At 37.2% G+C, this 17,758-nt stretch overlaps 1 protein-coding gene across 1 annotated transcript in view; it reads left to right on the plus strand.

Moving 5' to 3' along the window:
• Positions 1-16,848, plus strand: part of NLGN1 (neuroligin 1) — a 327,757-nt gene extending 310,909 nt beyond the window's left edge. Inside the window, exons 6-8 of the mRNA XM_010572906.1 lie at positions 7,613-7,825; positions 12,426-13,215; positions 14,226-16,848. Coding sequence (XP_010571208.1) covers positions 7,613-7,825; positions 12,426-13,215; positions 14,226-15,048 — 1,826 coding nt within the window. The 3' untranslated portion in view covers positions 15,049-16,848. The remainder of the gene's footprint in view (positions 1-7,612; positions 7,826-12,425; positions 13,216-14,225) is intronic.
• The last annotated feature ends 910 nt before the right edge of the window (positions 16,849-17,758 follow it).

Consider the following 17,758-nt stretch of genomic DNA (forward strand, 5'->3'; position numbering starts at 1 on the left):
CATAGGGACCGATACATGAATGTCTCGCACATCGAGAATACCCAGCATTTGAGAGACTGCCCACAACTGTCCCGGCATGACAGAATGGAAAATAACCATTGACCACACGGAGAAAAGGCAGCTTAAAGCTTTTGAAAGCACTCTCTGACTTTTATAATCTCTCTACTGAAAATTTAAAGGCAAAGAGAGTCGGCCTCTTCTCGCAGCCTTCAGAGAATGCTAGAAATTATAATCTCAGACTCTTCCAACATCCACGACATACTTGCCAAGAATATCACAGTAAATCTAAGCATTTTCCTTCCTTCTGAAAAGGTCGAGGAAAATTTTCCAGGATAGGAAAAAATCTGGCTTCATCCAGCCTTTTTTTGACATTTAAAGGACTTTGATATAGCCCGTGAAAGAGAACCTGTGTTTTGGAAAAAGACTGGGAGTTAGCCTGCTTTGGGCTGCATTGGACCCAGTGAAGTCGGGCCAATACATCTTTGACAATGGAATAAAGCGCTCTGGTGTGAGACACTTCACTCTTCCGCAATCTGCCTCTATACTACAAGTTTGCTGTAATGCATCAGCGCTGGCAAGTGACAGATGCCAGACTGAAACAGCTGTAAGGGACTTCTGTAACTTGCAGTGTTCAGTTCGTTTAGCCTCTCGCGGGAGAAGAAATTAAGTAAAATGCAAGGAAGGGAAAACTTCTGTTGTTTCAAACCTTTTTGTAGGCTGCGGCCGCTTCACTGATATTAATTCGAAGGATTTGGTACTCTGCGAGGAGTGTTAAAAATTCCAACAGTAAACCAGCAATGCTAGAAAAGCACATCAGAGTTTATACATCATCACGCACTTTTCCCCATGTATACTTTCAAAATGTCAAAGGATATAGTTACAAGTTCTTATATTTACTGATTCAGTTCTGTAAATTCTTTACTCTGGTGAAATGTATGGGAATTTCCAAAGGCTAACCACTGGGGCAATAGCACTGGCCAGTGAATTTGGCACTGTTGGTATTTTTAAGCAATTCGACCTCACAGAAGCACCACTTTAGAGTTTGCAAGTTAATGAATTACTGCAGCTGTTTCGCATTACTCGCAGTACGGTTTATTGTTCATACACTTAACCTTGAAGTACTGTTCTTACAGTGACACAGCTTAATTAAGACAGTTAAAATAGTTGAGCTGTTTCCTAGTTTTTTACCGAGTGACTGAGGTTATGTGAATAGCGGGAACAACTACGCACAAAAAACTTTTCAGCTTCTGAAGTGTTCTTTTTAAGTCAGCCATATAGTCCAGCCATACTGAATGGATGGATTTTTATTCTCTAAGAATGTCTTTGTTAAAAAAAAAAAAAAAAAATTAAAATTCCACAGCTAGAACATTTGCAATTAAATTGGCCTCATATCAGAACCCTTCCTGGTTCCCCCCCATCACTTCGATCAGTGTCATATGGCACGTTCTGCTCTTTTGGTAGTCACAACTTGATCACTACGGAAATGAAGCCTAACATCCCAAAACAGAGTTGTGCGCTGAAAAAATCAGTGCAAGCTATTTGTATGGAAGGTACTTGTCCTTAATTTATAAAGCTTATGGTATGACATCAGAAAATATAAGTAAGTTATCGAACAATTTATGTGACTGGTCACATAACCTTACCATGTGAAAAGTGAATCGTTTGCAAATATATGTATATAATGTATAGAATCGTAGAATGGTTTGGGTTGGAAAGGACCTTTAAAGGTCATCTAATCCACCCCCCCCTGCAATGAGCAGGGACACCTTCAACTAGAGCAGGTTGCTCAGAGCCCCGTCCAGCCTGACAATGTACATCTGAACAAATATTTTGCAACAGAACGTTGTTTTCTAATTGTTTAAAAGTACAGTGTGTCCACCTGCAGGGTCTGACATATTGATTTATCTTCTACACCTAAAATGAAAATAAATTCTGTATATTAATGCAGTGTCTCACATATCTTAAACAGCCAGGAAAGAGTGCATAATGATGTAGCACGATACATTGTACATCTCATGGAGTTAAGCTAAAATCTTGCACTTCTGAAATCATTAGCCTTATTACTAATATGCACGTGGCAGAAAGCTACAGAAACAGACAAGTACTTTGCTAATGTTGCAATTGCTTTTTGTATATTAAATGAATTTGATACAAAACTCCTGATTGAGCAGCATTTTCAGAAGACTTGCTTACCTGATTCTCGAGCCGAGGTATATTGCAGATGTCTACAGAGGAATATTTTTCTTGCACTGAATAGTTTATATTCTCCTACATCTTCCTCATGGGAGTTCCTAGTCCTTTTAGTCACCTTACCCCTTATCCATTACTAAAACATGCTATTAATATTAGGATGTGCTGGTCAGCAAAGCGAGGAGCGGTATCCTCGCTTCATGAATATCACATATACATTAATGTTCACAGTGCTGCTGCCCACGTAATTCATTCAGATTAGTTAGCTGATGCGAATTCAAGAGAGATGTCTAAGATGAAAACAAATGTGCTCTTTAAGTTTAACCATATTGCTTAAAATTTGCTTATCTTGCTCACATTTCTAACTGAGTAGGTATAGTTTAAAGGGCAACTGAAATTTTCTGTATGTGGCAATTACCATTCAACATTAATAGAGGGTGTCAAACTGAAGTTCTAACCAAGGAACTTGCAATCCAGAGGGAATATAAATTCTTCCCTCAAATTATGTCCTGTATTCTTCCATTATGCATTGATGCATTTATACTTGTACAATTTAACATTTGCTTTTAACAAAATAAAAGATGACATTTGACTGCATAGGGAATTGTAACTGGAAACATAGCTAAATTATGATAACACGTGCCTAAACAGGTGGGTAATATTAAAGTCTTAAGTGTTACTGCTTTCAGTAACACAGTTCTTTGAAAAAACCCTTTAAGCATGTCAGACCGGTTTTTAGAAGCTCTTGTGTTTTATTTTTAGAGTAGCGTTTGTTGCTGTGTATTTCCTTGCAGGCAGATTGGGTTTTTTGTCCAACAAGACATTCTGCCCTTACTTCCATCCAGCCACGAAGGTTGCTGGGTTATGAAACACTTGTATGGACAGAACTCATCAGAGGGAAGGTTTGGTTCTCTGTGATGTGAAATGGCACTTGCATAGCCACCAGCCTGCGCCTAGTCTTTTCCTGCAGCAGCGGGTTGTAGCAGTCCCTTACATTAGGAAAAAAATCTGTCTTGGCCTTCCCCTCTGCGTTAATTTGAATGTTCAAATTAGGCCAGAGCTTAAAATAATACAATCTACTCAGGTTTTCAACACAATATTTTAAGCTTCCCAGCTCTATTCTTTTATTTACTCTTCAAAAATGCTGGAATCATATTAGAAAAAAAGATTTATCTGCATGGCAAGCAGAAATCATTACCCAGGCAGATAAGCCTATAAAGTATTAAAATTTATCTTAACACAAAATACAGGGCCTGGTTGTGGCACACTCTGCCTATTTGTCTAACGGACATGTAACAGAGAAATGGTCCAAATGAGCTTAATAAATCTCTTTCTTAAGCTCACAAAAGACCACATCCTCACTTCCATAATTCTATTAGAGTCTGCTCCTTTAGAGGAGATAAAAGGAGAGATAACCTCTCCATTCAGAATATAAAATAGCAATTGTTCAGCTGATGATTGGAATATTGCCAGTAGAAGGACTTAATTATGGAACAAAATTAGCTCAATCTGACCTTTTTAGAGAATAATGCAAAAATAAGTTTTTTGCAAATGTCTTCCTGGAATAACTAAAATAAAGAATAATTTACCTCGCTTTTTTTACAGGAGCAAAAGGTGGTACCATATGATAGCAGCGTTCGTGGTGAGATGACAATCCAAGGATAATAATTAGACAGCATTTGCAGAAAGAGATAATATATTTTAATAGACTAGCTGATACAGTTTAAAAACAGACAAGCTTTCAGACACACAAGCCCTTTTCAGCAAGAGCAGGTTCCCCTCTATGAGTCAAAATTGCTAGCTTAATATCTAGATAGTGTAATGATTGTGTCATAGAAATGCATAGAAATGTACGGTATCTATATTAATTACATACTGAAAGCTCCTCTAGGGATGAGGATGAAACATACTGTTGCAATCTTTGTTTTATCTAACCGATAAACAGGAATAAGTACTTGTACCCACAGACCTGCAGACAGGGTATGATGCTGTGTGTTAAAGCATTTCTCTACGGGTGTTTACTTAGATGAGTTTATTTGTATTCAGGCACTCCTTGCTATTAAAAAAAAAACCAAACCAAACCACAAACTGGAAAGAAAAACCTCATCTGTTTTATCAGTCCTATCTCTGATTTCATGACATTCTGAAGGCTTCTAAGCCATGCTGATACTACTGCATACAAGAAAAAAGGCATGAACAGGTGGCAATATTAACAGGCTTCTTATGGTTCTGAAAAATGAGATAGAAATGTTTCATGTCATGAAAGTCAACATCAATAATCATCCATCTTGTGTAGATATGGAAGTCAGCCAGTGTGGTTCTTGCTGAGGAAGCATGAGATATTTCTTTTGCATCAGAGCTGTTGCTCTGGACACAAGTCATAATTTGTCTAATATAGATGAATGAGGAGGATATTACTAATACTTCGTCCGTGTCCCCCCCCCCTTTTTTTTTTTTTTTTTTTTTTTTTTTTTTTAAATAAACTGAAAGCTCCCCCTTCTGGCACATTTCCTGAACTGAATGCAAGGTTCCCGATGTCTACTTTTAGCAACAGGAGACATTTCCTCTTTTGCTCTCTTTTTAAGATCCTTTTTGCAAGGATTCTTTTATAGTTTCCCAAGGATTTCCCATTTCCCCATCAAGTTTCGGGGCTTGATGTAAACTCATTTAACAGCAGGGGATTGCCCTAAGGCTTTACCTATAATTTTTATCTGTTGGTTTTCCAGGCTGAGACTTATTTGCTTCCCACTTTGCTGCATATTATACAGAGTATAGAAAACAACTTTTTCAGAAACTTTGAGTGTTAGCATTTGTTTTCCTTCAGGGCGATCACTGTACCTCAGCTATAACCCTACCACCTATTTGCCTGATAAATGCCTTGGAATCACTTTGTGAAATCTACAGGATCTTTTTGAACCAATGCTGCAGCTCTGCTGAGAGCAGATCCTGTCCAGGCTCAGGGAATCTGCAAGCCAGGGAAAGGGAAAAAAGCAAAGAGGGACTTGTTTAGGGCACAGTTGTGGTAACTGCTCTCTTCTGATTGCTGCCTGTGTTTCGAGGACCGCCACTGTCAGTTGTTCGTCTAATCCCTTGAATCAGCACAGTCACTTACGTGCTTAGTATGATGAACTGATTTGTCAGTCGTATACTTATGCAAAGAAAGGGGAAGACTTTCGCAGCATGTGCAGCCACAGGATCCTGTAGTTCCCGTAAATTCCTCCATTTTAATTTTGTTACAGTCACTGGTACCATCCCTCAACTCCAAGCAGGCTGACAAAGGCAGTGAGACTGGTTAGGGAACTTTCATTAGATTCGCTGTCATAGATTCAAAGACATCATCTCTCCATGTCCTTAAAAACTATTTATGGGGGACAACATTTTACTGGAGTGTGAAGACAGGAATGCGTGCTTCTGTGCAGGAAGGATTTTACTGGGGCCATCCTTTCACATAGGCCTGAACACCAGCCCCTCTGCCTACACAGAAGAAAACAAAAGAGAGTGAAGCAGAGTAAAACAACATCATATTCATCTCAACTCAGTACTGAGCTGTAGTAGTAAAATGAGAATGAATTAATTACATTTATGACTTCCTTTCTGGGCTTTCCCTGAGTATCAAGGTGCTATTTTCTTCTGTGGTAGTGATGCTACTTTGCTTTTTGATGCAGTTAAGTAGTAAATGTGGCAGGTTTTAGTTGTAGAACAGTGGTTATTTTAAAGTCTAGTATCAGAGCAACAATTTACTATGGCTACAGTGAATGAAGTATGCCCATTAGCCTTGGTACATTAGGTCTGGAAGTGGGAGAATTGCTGGCCTGGCACCTTATGCCACTTTCCTGTTCCCTCTCCATGGTAACAAAAATCAGAATTGACCTACACAAAGCAAGCTGCTCGCCCTAAACGGAGCATAGCTCAACTACGGAGGCAGCGAGGCCAATTAGCTTTCAGTGCAGTTTACAGCAAAGAAGGTCTGTTAGTATAAATGTCTACACATACGACAGAATACCAAATGTAAACTCGCCATTGGAAGTCAAATCAGAATAATAATAAAGTAATGAATGACATGTTCATTATATACATGAATATAGGTACATGCATGCACCTATCTGTATTCTTGTTAAATCCTTACTTTATATATGTGTACGTACACATGCCTGTCGTCTTAGAAATGTCTCGAAAGCTGCTTTTATTGTCATAATGAAACAGTAGGACTCCTTTGAGAGCCATTTGTCTGAAAAACTACTGTAAACTTCTTTTGAGTAGGCTGTCTGCACTCAAGAGAGTTAAATCAGTAGAAATTTGACGAGACTAGAAGACCCACTAATATCTAATTAATGTGGAAATAATTGTTGTGATGGTTGCATTTCTCTACAAAGCATGTACTGAAAAACAGTTAAACTGTCGATTTAGTGAGCATTAAATGAGTTTGGTATGCAAATGGAGGTGCTGGGCTACTTCATAATGCTGGTATTATTTCAACATTTGTTTATTAAGCTGAGAAAATTGGAAATGTCAACAAATGGGATCCAAAAGCAAAGCAACGTCTTCTACCAATAGAGACTTTCTTCAAAGTTTTTATTGTCCACCTTTTAGAGTCAGTAGGCTCGAATGACAAGAGTAACAGCAATACTGAATATGAGGGTACTGCTGGGAGTAAAGTGTAAAACAGTCGTTCCTGCACCTGACACGTTCCGCCATTTTTCTTCCAGTATGAGTAAAAGGGAGCAATTCTTGTGCTCTCTGGATTACCGCTGAGCTCTTATCTTTTTGATGTTAAGGGGTCATGGGAACAGCTTAAATTCTCTTTATCCATTTAATGCAGATTCAATTAACTCAGGTTAATGACTGTGGGTTGGACCTCAGGGAGCGGAGAGCTGCTCACATTTTCAACCCACCTTGTCCTGTGACATAAACCGCATTTTTGGGGGGAGAAAAGAGGAAAAGAGAGTGTGTTGCTGGGACATAACCAAACACAGTCTACAGAGAAGTGTAACCGTTGCCTCTCCGGCGTGCGCAAAGCTCATGGCTGCATCTAAGTACAGAAGTGCAATACACAGTTGACAAAATCACTTACAAAATGACTGCAGCATATCTGTTTGGTAAACCTTTACTCTTAAACTTGGTACAATCACCATGAAGTCTTTGGGAGTAATACATTGTGACCCGTTAAGACTTAGACGAGTATTTTGCCTGGGATGTATGTTCATCTTCCCCACATTAATATATCATGGCCAAAAGAGTGAATACTAACTAATTTGTTTCAGGAAGAGTGCAAAATTGCAAATTGTTGTCCAGTGAATATGGAAGATCATGTAGGTGCATAATATTTAATGGCATAGACTTTTGAAATCTTACTTAGAAGATTGCAACAGTATGATGTAGAGAAGCACTTGCTAACCCTTTCTTTTTTCATTTACCTTCACAGGATTTTTGAGCACTGGGGACCAAGCAGCAAAAGGAAACTATGGCCTCCTTGATCTAATTCAAGCTTTGCGATGGACTAGTGAAAATATTGGGTTCTTTGGTGGTGACCCATTAAGAATAACTGTTTTTGGATCTGGTGCAGGCGGTTCATGCGTCAATCTGTTGACTTTATCCCATTATTCTGAAGGTAACCGTTGGAGCAATTCAACCAAAGGTATTATGCAGGTTGCAAATTTTGACAATTTTGGTGTCTGCATGCCACTGCCATTAGTACTATGTGATGCTCTGTATATTCTCTTTGTTCCTATGAACTGTTGAGTTCAGCTCAATATTAAGCAAACTTTTTAAAGGCTGTACAAGCCACCTTCTCCCTCAGCTCTTCTGTGCATGTTTAAATTTTGGTCACTTTCTTCTTTTTCCTATGGAGCTTTGTAGAAACACTTTATAGCAGACCTCTGAACAGCATTTTCTCGGTGCATCATTTTTGTCTCTTTTCTTTCCTACCTAAGGGTGTCCCCTTTTGGAAGAGCAGTCAGTCATGCTCACGGTAGATGAGGTCGTCTATATTCAGACTGTCATGAAAGGCATGTTTAGTTTCTCATGAGGAGCAGAATTTAAAGAAAACTAAAATGACACAGTTTCTCTTTTCAGGCTAACAGCTGAAATGCTTAAAACTATTATTTTCTGTGAAGGAAACACGTATCTAGTTCAGAAATCTTTTGTCTGAAAGTGCATGAACTTCACTTGCTGTCATCTAATGAAAGAATAGTTGAATGTTCTGCATGCATGATCCAAAATTGTCAAAGCCTCCAAGTTGCAAATGGATTTTCTTCTATATGTTTTTTCCTATTCCATAACTAACACCTTTTCTCTCTAGTTGAGGCAGACAGCAGGAAATTAAAAACATGCTGTTTGAGGCACCCAATTTTTTTTTCCTATGAGTTTTGCACCAGAGTTCCACACAGTTTCTCTCATTTGCATGGCTATTGCATATTGATCACATTACTTTTGTCTCACTGTTTTCACACATTTTTATCTGTATTGTTTAGTTTTACCAGGGACATCACACTGTGCCCTGTGCATACAATCCTCCACTAATTTATATTGCTGTATCTCCATGGGGGACTAATTGGCCAGTCATAAAAAAATAATTCCACTGACATTAAAAGAGCTGCATTTACCCAAAGTCATGATGCAGAGCCCACTGAGGTCAACGGAAGTGACAGATTCTTTAGATCAGGCCTTTACACTATTTTAAATGAGATAAAAATATAGCTTTCACAAGAAAACTCTAGTGGAAAATAGACTGTGGTTTAAATTTTAGTCTATTTCCACAGTTTGATTTTTAATGTAATCCTTTTTTCCATAACTACCTGCAGTTAAATAGGACATATTTATAAACTGGCCTATAAGAACGAGATGTAAGCATCATCTCATTACGCTGTAATCTGAGGGTCACTCTGCACCCTCTTTTTTCATCAGAACTCACAAAAATAACTTTTGTCATAGAGGATTTAGCTTAAGGTTGAATGAGGAGACCTGGTTTATCTTCCCCTAACTCTTACTTGATCTTAATCTTGATCTTGATGTAACATGACATTAATGCGAAATGCCACATTTACAATATCTGGACAGACATGTGTTGCCTCTTATCAGCAAATTTTACCCTGTCATATTCTAACACATGGCCAGAATTCTGCCAGGAGCAGAATTTGTTTGAGGAAACTGATGCAGTAATTTGCCGACATGGCAGATCAAAGGATTCGGGAAGGGACTGGAGAGGGCTTACGGATGTGTACTTAAAATGCAATTGTAAAAGTAAATGTTTGAGGATTTCTTTTATAAGAAAGCAAAAATATGCTTTATTGAAATTTGGATTAAACAGAACAGTGTGCCACACCCCCACGTATTTTATGTTTCATTTGGGGATGGTTAGACCTGCCATTAAAAAAAAGTGTTCAAATCAAAATTGGTCAGCTTCAAATAAGAGAAGTTATTTCAAGTTTTCAAACATTTTCAAATATCTTAACATTTTCAAAAAAACTTTTGTTTCACATTATTAACCAGTGTCTTTCATAAGCTGTAAATTCGGATGCTCTCTGCTTCCTTCATTTCCCTTTGAAAGGATCCCGTGGTAGTTGAGAGGAAGCATTCAGCCTATTTCAAGATGGTGCTGTTCATAGCTGCCCATCTGCAAGTGGGCAGAACAGCACCCATCTTTAGAAGGTGCTCTGAAAATGTAGACGAATATATGCAAATTATTATTATTATTTACTCTGGTGAGACTTTGAATAGGAGTCACAAAGTTATATGGTCCATTGAACATTTAAATCTTCTTTCCATCAGTCTGAAGCCCATAAGCTATAATAATCATACACATTATCAGATAAAAATGTAGTTTTCCATCCTGTGTGGTACCAATTTCTGCCAGGAATTATGTGACAGAATGAAAATCATTTTTCATACTGTTGTTCATTTTTCACCAAATGGTTTCAGAGGAGGAATATTTCCGTAAGCATTCTTCAGCAGAAGGAGGGATGTTTAGTTTCATTTCCTAAGATAACTTTATGGCCAGAGAACGACCACTTTTACTTAACCCAACATTTAATCACTTAGCAAGCCATAGTGTTTATATCAGCATTTTCTTAATACATAGCTTACACTTTCTGTCCTTGTTCAGAGATATGTAATAAAGCAATAAAAATAGATTTACACAATATGCAAAAAAGAAACATTATTAAGTATCATGAAATACATCTTTGTGAAAATTCCATTTTGTCGTTTAGTTACATTCATTACAATGCCTGGATCCTCTGCGGTAATTCCACTGACTTTGAGCTGATTTACACCAGCTCAATATCTGACCTTGTAAACATGCAAATATATTTTTACCTGCTTTATAGCTCAAGTTCTTTCATATTTTTTACTCATATCTTACAAGGAAATAATATCTTGGATATGACTTCTCATAAATTTGAGGAGAGGCTTGAGTTTATGTATTTCAGTCCCTACACCTACCTGATTTTAAGACTTTTGGATTTGGACCTAATACAGTCTAGAATGATTTTAAAATTCCTCAGAAGCTTGTAAAATGTTTCCTGCCAGCAACTGATTCCAACTAACTTCTGAGCGTACAGGGTCTGGTACTGCAACAGAGGCTGTAAAGGCATGTCTCTGACTTGATTTAGAGGCTATGGAAGTTTTTAATCAATAGAAATATGTTACTTATCAAAGTAAAAGCTATCTTTTGCATTATTGGAATAAAATTCTGAGGTAAGCTGAGCACCTTCACTCCAGTTCCTTTAGTGGGAGTATCCAGCTATTCATCAAGCATTGGACCAAAGATACATTCTTAGCAAAATTGAGGGAGGCCAGATGTCACTTCCAGTCCCTAAGCAACTCTACCAAGGTCAGTGAATTACCCCAGGTGCCTATCAGCATAACTAAAACCAAACTTTGACCCATAGATCTTAAATCAGCATAACTTACGTATGCTATAGACCTTTTTGTATCACCCACAGTGAGCTATAGGAGGTAGGCTCCAGTATAAAATATTTGCTAGTAATTAGTGCAGAAGACGTGCTACTGAAATGAACTGGATGCACTTCCATGAAAATGCAAAAAAACAGAAAGGTCACAATTACCTAAATACAGTCTAGGTTTCCAAGATTAGAGATGAGCATTACTTTGCTCAAAGTTCAGACTCAAAATCTCTTTCAGAACCCGAACTACCCTCCCCAAAGGGAGTGGGAAAAGGCAAAGCCTCATCACAAAGGGAGCTCAAGAAGTATCGGAACAAGGGTGGAGTTTCGATTGCGTTAGAATCAAGAGCAAAAAAATTGGATTGATTCATTGACTGCAAGGGAGTGAGGCTTTCATCCATGATATGCTCAAAGATGCTTACAGAAGGGAGAGGAAAATGTCAATTTAAACATATTTTGTTATTTCTATGAGTAGAATTCCTGGTCCAGAGTGCTAGTTAAATCAGCATAAATTCAAATTAATTGCACTGAAGTCTTTGGGATTTGCTACAAGTTTATATGCAGCACCAGATCATACTCTCTCTCTCCCCTAAATGAATAACTGAACATATGTTTAAATCTCTGAATTACAAGGCTAAATAGTGTAAAATATATCATTTCCCTTTTTATGTAAGTGTGATCACTATAAACCTTCATTAAAAAGGCTCCTTACAAGAAAGGATCTTGACTCTTAGACACTTATAAATTTAATAGCTGCCTAGTACCTTCTCATCTGTTACTCCAGAATGTAAACTTTTGCTGTGATATACAATTCAAAAGCACTGCACCTCTCAAACCAAGTTTAATCCCAAACAAAACATTAAAAAGCAGTATAGTAGGTTTAGTTGACACAGTTGTATGCACGCATGCTGCTGATGGCTTGAACAATATCCAGAAATTCAGTCCATTTCAGAGACTTGTTTGTTGGCTTTTCCTCCAACCTATAAATTGCTTTAACTTTAGGAATTTCTTTCAAGCTAATAGTGTTATCCTACATAAGGTAACACCAGTTCTTTTTCTTCTTAAGTTTCTTTTGAAAATCTGTTCCTCAGCTGGACTACATTGAGGTAGAATCATTTGCTTCAATTTCTGCGCATATTGCATTTGTTTTGTATACATTACCTATAGGTACAATGACAGTCAGATCTCACCATCTTGTGTATTAAGTACTATTAAGATTCAAGTATCTCTTCTCTAAAAGTTTTCTATTGTTTCAAAGAACGCCTTTGAATCTTTCAAGTGTGTAGCTGTTTCAAGGTCACTTCAGTAGTTTTTAAATATTTCTCCCCACAGGACTTTTTCAAAGAGCAATAGCTCAAAGCGGAACAGCTCTCTCCAGCTGGGCAGTTAGTTTTCAGCCTGCAAAATACGCCAGGATGTTGGCTACGAAAGTTGGTTGCAACATGTCAGACACTGTAGAATTGGTAGAATGTCTACAGAAGAAGCCTTATAGAGAACTTGTCGACCAGGACATTCAACCAGCAAGATACCATATAGCCTTTGGACCAGTAATTGATGGCGATGTGATACCAGATGATCCTCAGATACTGATGGAGCAAGGAGAATTCCTCAATTACGACATCATGTTGGGAGTTAACCAAGGGGAAGGGTTAAAATTTGTTGAAAATATCGTGGATAGTGAAGATGGCATATCAGCTAGTGATTTTGACTTTGCCGTTTCTAATTTTGTCGATAACTTATACGGATATCCTGAAGGCAAAGATATATTGAGGGAAACTATTAAATTTATGTACACAGACTGGGCAGATCGACACAACCCTGAGACCAGAAGGAAAACACTGCTGGCTTTGTTTACTGATCACCAGTGGGTTGCACCAGCTGTGGCTACAGCAGATCTTCACTCAAATTTTGGATCGCCTACATATTTCTATGCCTTCTACCATCATTGCCAGACAGATCAGGTACCTGCATGGGCAGATGCAGCCCATGGAGATGAGGTTCCTTACGTACTAGGAATCCCCATGATTGGTCCTACTGAATTATTTCCTTGTAATTTCTCCAAAAATGATGTCATGCTAAGTGCGGTGGTGATGACTTACTGGACAAACTTTGCAAAAACTGGGTGAGTACCAGATAATGAATAGTCCCGTATCCAAACTCAGGATATAATGATGCAGTGCTTTCCCTCGGTTATCTCCCTTGGGAATGCCTCTGTGCTTGCAGGATGAATAAGAGATTAAGATTTGGGTTGGATATTTATGTTTATTGTAATGTCCCTCAGCACACTTACACATTCTAGCAAATAGAGGGAAAAATTATCTTTGCAAACATTCTGCGTGAAGAAATTAAAAAAATACTTTGTACACAAAAATAATTGAGGGATCCCCAGGACAGTGCAAAACCGAGCATTTAACATACGTGTATAGTTAAAAATGGTTACACTAGTAACTGACTTTACCCGAGCACCGACAATATTTTCATCCCATGAGACAGAAAATTACATAAATATTGCATCAAATATAATACAGCTTATTTTAATAATGTGTGTGTTGTTTTTTTTTAAATTGACACTTCTGACCATAAAATATGTGACCTTAAACTTGAAAAGTTTTATCGTTTTCATTAATTCTTCTCTCACTGGTTGTTCAAAAGACTTTTCTACTTTTGGGCATTGGGCTCTGAGTCACTGTGTGTTATACTGAGTTACTCCCTGCCGTGGTCTTTCACCTCTGGAAGGCCACAGATAACTGCATATGAACTGAAATGCTGAGCTTCATGAGTTTTACGTTACTAAAAAAGAAAAGCTAAGCCTGATGTCCTCTCACACTGGTCTCTCATAGATGTTTGTCCGCACTTCCGCATTGCTGGCAGCCTGTCCTCAGCAGCAAAAGAGTTCAGTGTGAGAGCTACTAGTGTTTTGGGGAACTAGGGAAGTTGCTGAAGTCTATGTAAAAGAAGGGTTCATTTGCATAATGCTGTTTCTAATCAAGATTATTAAGGCCTCTAATTTTAGGAAATAGCATTCTGCTCTGTCCAAAGGCAGACTTAAACATTAGGTATAAAATCTTAATTATGTTAATTTTATAATTCCTTTTGAAATACTTTGTAACATTGGAGATTATTTTTTTTTAGCGACCCAAATCAACCAGTGCCGCAAGATACAAAATTCATCCATACAAAACCAAACCGTTTTGAAGAAGTAGCATGGACCAGATATTCTCAGAAAGACCAACTGTATCTTCACATTGGATTAAAACCACGAGTTAAAGAACATTACAGGGCCAACAAAGTGAACCTTTGGTTGGAACTGGTACCTCATCTGCACAATCTTAACGACATTTCACAGTATACCTCTACCACAACTAAAGTGCCATCGACTGATAATACTTTCAGACCAACAAGGAAAAATTCTGTTTCTGTTACTTCAGCCTTTCCTACAGCCAAACAAGATGATCCCAAACAACAGCCAAGCCCGTTTTCGGTGGATCAAAGGGACTATTCAACAGAATTGAGTGTTACTATTGCAGTTGGTGCATCTTTGCTGTTCCTGAACATTTTGGCCTTTGCAGCATTGTACTACAAAAAAGACAAGCGGAGACATGATGTTCATAGGAGATGTAGCCCACAACGTACTACTACCAATGATCTTACCCATGCACAAGAAGAGGAGATAATGTCCCTCCAAATGAAGCACACTGACTTGGATCATGAATGTGAGTCCATCCATCCACATGAGGTGGTTCTTAGGACCGCCTGTCCCCCAGACTACACGCTAGCTATGAGAAGGTCTCCTGATGATATTCCCTTAATGACACCCAACACCATCACAATGATCCCCAACACTATACCAGGGATTCAACCCCTACACACATTCAATACATTTACCGGAGGACAGAACAATACTCTGCCCCATCCTCATCCCCACCCCCATTCACACTCAACAACCAGGGTATAGCCAGACAAGATGAAACAAACTTTATTTTTTGATGGATTACAGTAGGTGATATTACTGAAGATTACTTGGCTTTCAACCTACAAGACTCTTACTATTTAAATATGGAGGAATATTATGTGAATATACATATCAAGAACTTTTGGGGTTTTGAAAAAAATGAATTGTACATATATCAAATGAACTTAAGAAACAAACAAACAAAACAAACAAAAGAAAAAAAAACAAAAAAACCCAACTGTTTGCAATTGCTTGAAGCAGTTGTCCTGAATGATACTTTTTCATTCACATTCAAGTATTAATTTTTTGAAGATTTAAGTTACATAATGGAATTAGGCATGTGCAACACAAACAGGAAAGAACTATGACTGAAAATTTTAAAAACCTATAAATATGCACAAGGGACACACTAATGGAATGTCAGATAATTTTCACCAATTTTTATTTGGACCTGTTTTCTTGTGTAGACCATATTTACATATTTGAATAAGTACACAAAGCACCAATGCTGTTAAGGCCTTAGAAAGGGGCTCATGCTGAAATCTGCCAGTCAAAGAAGTTTTACAGCCTGGCAGGTACAACATTATCACATAAGTGCTGTCAGTATAAAAGTTGTGGGAATAAAGGAAACTGGATATTTTTAGCACGATGTGCATGATAATTTATATGCTTGGTGGCTGTGCTGCTGATTAAGCCGTAATTAAAATTCTTCTCATCCCATTGGAGTTTTTAATAGAAGCTTTCTCCATCAATTGGCACAACCTAAAGAAGTTTTTTAAAGGGGCAAAAGTAATTACAGTAAAATATTTCATGGTAGCTTCAGAAAAAGAAGGAATTGCAACAGTTCTTAAAGGTATTTATGGCATTCTAGGTATACAGTGGTGAACCCTCGCTGATACGAATCCCAGACAAAAAAAATCTGTATTATTAATGTTCTTTTTCCTTTCCACCTAAGTAATTTCTAACTTTAACATAACTATAACTTTAATGGAATCTCCTTTGATGAAGGATTTATAATTTGCTGTGATTTAGTTACAGTATATTTAGTTCAAATTGGTAAGGTAAAGTGTGTCCAAAAATTTACTTGCAACGATATTTTGCAATATAAAAATGCCCCAATATTACCGCTCTGATTACACCTTTCAGTTTATTGTTTAAACTCATGTTGCATGTTACAAAGTTTACTTATAATACTTTAATATAAAGTTAATTCCCTTTTTGCTATACATTAGCTTTGCCATTCGAATGAATTCTCTAGCCCAGATGGCAACAGTGTAGAAAAAGAGGGTATGTAAGAACGGGGAGAGAGCCAACAACTGGAAATTTTAAAATCGGAATACTACATACGTTTGTGTGATTTGAAATGAATGTTCTAAAAACACAAGAAATTTTTCATTCCCCTGTTGCTTTCCAGTAATTATATACCACGGTCCTTTCAAAATGTTTGTATATGTAATCAGATGTACATTTATATAAAAGAAATAATTGAGATGGACTTAAGAGCACATCCCTGATAAATACTTTCTCTCTTACCTGTACTATATTTCTATTAGACTAAAGTTATGTGATTTTTTTTTACATTTTTTCAAATTACTAGCAATTTTGATAGTTTGTAAGATAATGCGAAGAACTTTCTCTGACAAACTAACTGCAGTAACAGAAACATTTCTTTTCAGTTACTCTTTTTCAAGAATGAAAGCTTATTACACACAAAAATTGTATACTACTTGATGGAAAATTACTTTGTACTTCTTGGCCATATTACTGGTCACTGAGTGAAATAAAGATAATCTGGATAACGAATATTATTCCAATGCTAAGAGACCTGATCTTTGCTCATTAAAGAGCTAAAATGTTTATTGCTGTTTTGTCATTTTTTAATGAAGTAATGGTAACTGTCTCAAATAAAGAGTAATATCTTAAGACCAGTCTGGTTTTTGAAGACATGAACATGCCTTCTACAACTAATACAACTGCATATTTATGGGCCAGTCCCACCTACAACCATTTCTTTACAGAAATACTGACATTGTGTCTGTATGATGTCATAGTATTACATGCGAATCTCCCTTAGTTTTCAGGATTAACTTAAAAATGCAAATACCAACACCCAAAAAAAAGCCAAGGAACAGGCCTAATTGAAATAAATCTGCAGTATTCCGTGATGGGAAAAAAAAATCATCTGGGTTTTATCTGGGTGATCGAACTTTCATAAACGATTGCTAGGAAGTTCAAAGCGTGTTTGCTAGCATCAAGCACAATCGTTAATACTGAAGCTGAAAGCAAAATAAAGTACTGCAATTTCAGTCATTTTATTTAGCTAGTAAAAAAAAAAAAAAAAAGAAGCCTATGTATTTAATTAGTGTGTGTTACAGTCCCCAGTTTTAAATTAAGCTCTTTTGGTAGAAGCATGAAAAATAGTCTTCAAAATCCAGGGCGGTCTGTGTGCAATTTCTGCCTGATGTGGTTGTGCTTTTAGACTGTGACCTGCCAATGTAAACCAATAAAAAGAATTGTCTGCCATCTGATAATTATTGTTTAATAGGAAGATTGTATTTTGCTATGTTGATGAAACAAAACAAAAAAATACAAAAATATTGATGGCCATAAAACAAGATATTAATGAAATATGATTTTATGTGCTTTTCTTAACTTTATCAAAACCAAAATAACTTTCTACTATAGTTTATTTGTGGCCATATATCTATATATC

Source organism: Haliaeetus leucocephalus, unplaced genomic scaffold (assembly GCF_000737465.1).
Source record: "Haliaeetus leucocephalus isolate CR32 unplaced genomic scaffold, Haliaeetus_leucocephalus-4.0 Scaffold362, whole genome shotgun sequence".
Lineage (NCBI taxonomy): Eukaryota > Metazoa > Chordata > Aves > Accipitriformes > Accipitridae > Haliaeetus > Haliaeetus leucocephalus.